Here is a 6,737-nt window from a genome sequence, read left to right as displayed (position 1 = left end):
TTTAGTCATATTCTTAGGAAATATTGATATAAATAACTTTAGATATATAATATCTGTGAATTTTAAGATAAAATGAAATTTAAAAAAAACTGAATTACGGTGTTGTGAGTATGTATACTGTGACGTGGTATTTCATAGCCTGTTACATGGGTTAACTATCGCACTTCCCTACGTACGGAATATCGCTAAAAATAACGAAAGCACGTCTGAGGCCAATACTCCTAAAAGAACGACTAGTTATCTTTAAGTGAAATTCTCTTTATTAAGCTAATTCTATTCTATTTTCTAATTTTGTAACGCTCTACGAGAACCATCTACGAGAATTTCCGCGTCAAGATACCAGGACACTGCCTGACAGGGGTCACGTACCAGCTCAACACCGACCACCACCGACTACGGACAAACGAATACCGCTGAAGCCACTCCCGATGGATGCCTATCTGAGTTGTGAACAGGGTCGTGCGTGATGCACAAACAGCACCTCCAACTATTTAAGACTTATCTACCAGGAGCCGAACCACGAATCAATGCTTCTACCGCTCGGATGCATCGCCAGACGGCGTACAGGGCTGTGCGTCAAAAACACAACAAAGCCTCCCGTCGACGATACTTATCAGCCTGGAGCTGAACCGACCACGACATCTACTAAGTCGTTGTCTATCAAATAGAGGACGGTTTTCTCTTAATGAACCGTCCTATCAAAGGGCTGTGGCGTGGAATAGGCTAGACTATGCTGACCACGTGGATCTGGTGGATATAGTGTGGGGATCCGGGTCGAGGGCCATCACCACCAGATCGTTCCGGCATGAGGGCTCCGATGAGCGAGGGCCGGGATACAGCGCCAACGAAATAGCTACAACGGGGAGTACCAGTAAAGCAAGGAGTGAAGTACAATCGGTCAAAAGTCCAAGAGATCGGTAACGCAATATTATCGCACACTTCAATATCGCAACACATGAGCGGTACGACCTCCCCTCTCACCAATGATGCAGCACAGCTGAGGGTAAACATCTCCGACCACCTTCCGACGTCCCGATACTTCAATACCTGTCAGCGAAGAAGAAGAAAACAAACGGCGAGGGATAATCGCCGCCTACCTGTGGACCAGACCTACGCGACCTGCTGGCCCAATTAGAATCACGCAAATTTGAGGAAGAATCACGTGACAGCAGTACGACGAAAATCAGGATCATCGCTCGTCTCGACACTCTACGTTCAGTTCTCGATTAATAAAGACGTGCCCTCGTAGTATCCAGTATTATTATCGTTATCAATAGATTCAGTTTCTCGCTTTCTTACCGCATCTTCGGTGCCGGTTTTATCTTCTTTTTATGTAAGTGAGATTCCTTTTCTATTGTGTGAAGCCACGAAATTACTTGCAATATATCGTATCTTTATCTCTCTCTCTCTCTCTCTCTTACAGTTGGTCTGCGTAAGCCACCTGGGCTCGTACCTTATTCTCTACTACTTCTCATCTTATTATCTTCTATTTCTTATTGCAAGAAACTTCGCGACTGGTTGACTCTTACTTACGCATTGTTAGTGACTATTGCTTTATTTTATTATCTCTCTCTTCTAGAATACCTAAATATCTAATATCGCTGTATAGCAGCGTGTTCTGTTAAGTTATCAATTCTTACCTTAGCTATTGAGCATTACTATTTCGTTCTACTTTTTCTGATTAATTCATAACTGTTTCTTTACCTATTATCTTTGATTAATTTATCTTAGTGAGTGTACCGCGTGAGCGCTCTTACATCGCCGCGCGGTCTCGCTCGTCGTTCTTTTGACTTTGGAGTATTGCGCCGTATCGAATAACATCTTTTTCATTATTTTCTTCTCTAATACCGCTGATCGTAGTTGTCCGTAGTCTCTTTGGTTTGTCGTATGTTGCGCATTAATTCTCTTGAGTATTATTTGTCTTAATCCCGAAATTATCTTTTACCGCACCGAATATTATCTCTCTTTTTTCTCGCACTTACTGCAAACTAGAGACTACGTATTATCTGTTAGTTTGTATATTTTATAATAATTCTCTACTTGACCTGTTTCTTTGAATTTACCTCGTAATTAATAATTCCCTGCCTCTGTTATATCTCTGATAATTCTGGTAATGTGATAACTATTACAATTTTTGTATTTCGCATGTTTCTTATAATCGCTTCTCATATTTTATGGCTTGCTTGATCAATGCTTAATTTAAGTACCGTATATCTTTCTCTGTTCTGCCTATTCATTATAAAACCGTGTTAATTATTACCTCGAATCATAGTATCGCGAGCCTACGCTTATCTCTCGTTTATTCTGAAAACGTTCCGTTATTTGTTAAATCTCTCGCTTAACTTTTCTCTGGCTGTAAATTAATTATCTCACCTATCTTAACTGTATCTAAATCTTTTCAGTTGTTTACTTGTTATTAAAATTTATCGCTTCTTGGTCAATACATCTGATACTAGTTTTGCTTCACCTGTTTCTTATTTTATCTATTGGATTCAACCCCTCCCCTCTACCATTATCTTGTCTATACTGAGCAAGCTGTGCAAAACCGTCGTAGAACCTGATCTAGTCTTTCTCTATTGGGAAATCTGCCGGGGGCGTGGCTTCTCCTTGCGGCAGAAGCAGTAACTATTCTAAAACGCATTTTTAAATCAGCTTTCGTGTTCTTATGTGAAAGCGTGTATTTATTTACAGTTATTAAACTCGAATTTTCAAAAAAAATTCAATAAAATATGAAAATTTCAATACAAGAAATTTGTGAGTTTGCAAATACTCAGCCTAGTCATAAAAATTTTATTGGTGGTGAAGATATACTTGATGCGGGACATCTAATGAAATGTGGCCTACAGCAATCAGATACTAGTTGTGATAATGAGTATAAAATAATTGCATTCTGTCTCCAAACTTCTCGTTTAAAAGATCCACCGCATGAAATTGTGGGTGCAATATCGCAACATTGGCTGCAATGAAAAATAAAATTTAATGTTTATTGTTTTTTATTTTTTCTGACAAATATTACACTACAAAAAATTTCATTTCATATTGATGATAAACAAATAATTATGAAATGAAATTCTATAGGTAATTACTTACATGTTGGTATGAAGTCATTTTTGGTGAAATGTAATGAAAACACTTTTTTTGACTGTGTAACCTCATTCCCAATTTTCAATGCTTTTATCCAAGCTAATCGACGATCAATTACTTCATCTTCACCAAATTTATTTTTGATTACTACAAAACTAGAATTTGCCGAAGGAAAAGTGTAAAATCGAACTGAATTGTTCTTACTAGACTTGCTATTACACCCATACACGCAGCAGAAAGTTTTATTTTTATTTTCTCGTGGTGGAAACTCCATGATTAAATTTTTTGATCAAATATTGAAATTTAAGATGTTTTGAAGTAATAACTAAGCTTATAGATAATAATTGATTACTTAATATTTAAAAAAAAGTTTAACACTTTTAAACTACATTTCTCACATATTATATTTGATATCAGCAGTTTAAGCTTGACCTGTATAGAGTAGTTTATATTTGATCCGTCAGGTAGCGTATCTGAGTGGATGATTTCCCATTTTCTAATTATCTATTTTCTGACGCATGTGCGTCTGGCGCCCAACAATCATATCTTTCTCCTTTATTATCTCTCAATATCTAATTATTCAGGTTAGTAACTGAAGGGTAAGAATTCTCGACCTCGTGGATAATATATTATGGAATCTTGGTGAGCGGTCAATTATATGTATAACGTATTTTTTGTTAACGTTTCGGCCCGGATATATCCCCTCCTCAGAACGATTAATTTATTTATTTAACTGTCAAGAACAAAATAAATTTTTTTATAAGAAAAGTACAATCAGACATTAATTACTATAGATGTAATACTATTAAGGCTATTGTATATTATAGGTTAGTGAGTACAAATTGATTATCTGTTATGATTGAAAAAAGATAGGCTTAGAGAGTAATTTACCTTTTTATAGGAAGGGGATTAAGATACAAGTCGAATTCATAAAATACAATTTGGCGAGCTAAATTTCTTCGAGTAACAGTAGTCATTGTCGGCTCCTCCGGTTGTTTAAAGTGTAGGAGTTACAAAATGGAGGTAATTAATTAAAAAAACTATGTATCAACACTGTCTATATGTCAATGCATTAAAAAAGTTTTAAAGAAAAGTTTTTATAGCAGTTAAATTAGTGTACGCAATGTCCAAAAAAGTGGTACTGGGAACATTATGACCCTGTTCTCCATGTCTAACCAAAATTTTGTTGAACCGATTGGGTCAACTGGTGAATAACGACTGATGGGAGAAACAAATATGACCCAGAGTGAAGGTAAACCAGATATAAACATATATAAAAAAAACAAAAAAATTATATAAAAAACCTGTGCCATGGGGACAATAATTTTATGTGTGTAGTTAAGGTTAAACAATGTGTGATATGTGGGCGGAGATTAGCGGTTTGTAAATATTGCTAAGATGTTCAACATCTTGCCTAAGGTTAACGGAATTAGTGTGTCCTACAATATTGCACATTTCTAGTAATAACCTTTTATAATAATTAGGTTCTTCACAAAGGATGTTTGTATTGTCATAGCTAAAAGTATGTTGTTTATTGATCACATGTTTTGTTAGAGCAGTGTGACGTTCTTCATTCTCTTGTACATTGCGTTGATGTTCTTTGATTCTGGTGTTTAGATGGCGGCCAGTTTGTCCGATATAAGCTTGATTGCAATCATTGCAAGGTATTTTGTACACAACATTGGATCGTTTGCCCATAGGGATCCTATCTTTTCCCGAATCAAAGACTATTTGTAAGTCTTTTGAATTTTTTCCCACAAACTTGACATTGTGTTTGGTAAATAGACGGTTCAGTGACTCAAAGAGACCAGATACATATGGGATGGGAATAAATGTAGTGGCAGGTCTATTGTTATCGTCTGCGGGAGCAGAGTCAATATTATTGTCAGGTAAGTTGTTGATGTAGGTGTGTCTCTTATTAATATGTTTGTGTAATAGGCCATGAGGATAATCATTCCATCTTAGTATATTGTATATGAGCGACAGGTTTTTTTCCTGGAACTCTGTACTAGCTAGTTTGATGGCTCGGTCAACTAGGTTAATGATGGTGCCTATTTTGTAGGACATTGGATGGTGAGAATTAAAATTCAGATATCTTTGAGTCCAGGTTTTTTTGTGGAACCAATCTGTTTTGATATTATTGTTGTTGTGTATCAGCAATACATCTAAGAAATCGATGGCGTTATTTTCTTCTGTTTCGATAGTAAATTGTAATCGTGGATGATATCGGTTAAAAGTATTAAGAGTGTGATCTATTTTTTCTTTAGGAACAGCAGTAAGAATATCATCAACATATCGAAAATAGAACGGTAAATCAAAATCAAGATTGTTAATGCAAGACGTTTCCAAGTCTTCCATGACAAGGTCTGACAAGATTGGGGAGAGAGGAGATCCCATGGGCAACCCGAATTGTTGTGCATACGTATCGTTGTTAAATTTAAATATTGCAGAATCAAAACATATTTTTAAAGCTGTATCTGGTTCAATAAGGGGAATTGGGATCTTATTTTCAAGAGAAGCCCAACGGTTGTTTACTGCGCGCAATGCGAGATCTGTCGGAATGTTGGTAAAGAGTGATATTACATCTAGCGATATTAAAGTATAGTTGTCTGGGATAATCAATGTTTTTATTGTGTCACCTAAGGAGAAACTATCTTTAACTCTAGAGGTGGGAGGTGTGATATTAGTGGTGAGCCATGAATTAATTGTCTTGGCTAAGGCATAGGTCGGGCTATTGACAAATGAGACGATAATTCTTAATGGGACTTCCTCTTTGTGAATTTTAGGTAGCCCATATGCGCGTGGAGGGACACTGTTGTAAGTAGAAATGCTTCTATGTAGGTTTTTGTTTATTAGTTTGGAGGTAAACCAATTGAACGTGAGTTTATTCACCCTAGTTTGTAGGGAGTTACACAGATCATATTTAGCAATTCTGTAGGTGTTGGTGTCAGAAAGCTGCTGCCTCATTTTGTTGTTATAAGAGTCTCTATGCATAGCAACCGACGTATTGCCTTTGTCAGCTTTTAAAAACATAATGTTAGGGTTGTTTTTTTTAAAAGTTATTGTATCACGGATTTTTTTGTCTGTAACCAAATTATTGTTGTTATTTCTAGGGTTCTTTGGGAAGTTAAGAACTCTGTTAGTGAAATCTGATCTTACTTCGTTTCTTGAGTCGGTTGGAAAACTCGTTATTTTTGCTTCAAAGTTGGAGATGAGATTGCAAACGGGAAGATCGCGATTATTATATGGACGTCCAAATTTAGGACCAAGTTGTACTATTTCAGCAACGTTGTCAGGAATAAGAGTATCCGTTAGATTTACTAACCAATTATTTTTTCCATTTGAGAGCGAATCTTTGTGGTTGTTGAAAGTTTTTTTTGAGCAAGCAACATGGTGAATTTTTTGATGTTACGATTTTTGATTGCGATGAACTTATTGTTTAACATCCGATGTTGGGTATCAAAGAACTTTTTTCCTGAAGTACTCCCCAGTTTATGGTTGATTTGTTTGGTTAAGTTAGTCAAAATCTTTTCGGAATTGATAATATGCGTATGAACGTCATTAATTTCTAGGTTGAGTAAAGATAGTTGGAAATTAGTTGCTAGTTGTTTGGCTTTGGTTTTAGAACTTGACAAGTTGAAATTAATACTATG

At 36.1% G+C, this 6,737-nt stretch overlaps 1 protein-coding gene across 1 annotated transcript; it reads right to left on the bottom strand.

Moving 5' to 3' along the window:
• Positions 1–4,428: 4,428 nt before the first annotated feature.
• On the bottom strand, positions 4,429–6,117 carry LOC138190899 (uncharacterized). Its single transcript, XM_069135568.1, has one exon. The coding sequence runs from the start codon at positions 6,115–6,117 to the stop codon at positions 4,429–4,431; it is 1,689 nt and encodes a 562-aa protein (XP_068991669.1).
• Between the last annotated feature and the right edge of the window lie 620 nt (positions 6,118–6,737).

The sequence above is a fragment of the Neodiprion pinetum genome, chromosome 1, assembly GCF_021155775.2.
Source record: "Neodiprion pinetum isolate iyNeoPine1 chromosome 1, iyNeoPine1.2, whole genome shotgun sequence".
Classification (NCBI taxonomy): domain Eukaryota; kingdom Metazoa; phylum Arthropoda; class Insecta; order Hymenoptera; family Diprionidae; genus Neodiprion; species Neodiprion pinetum.
This window is presented reverse-complemented; position numbering and strand designations above follow the sequence as displayed.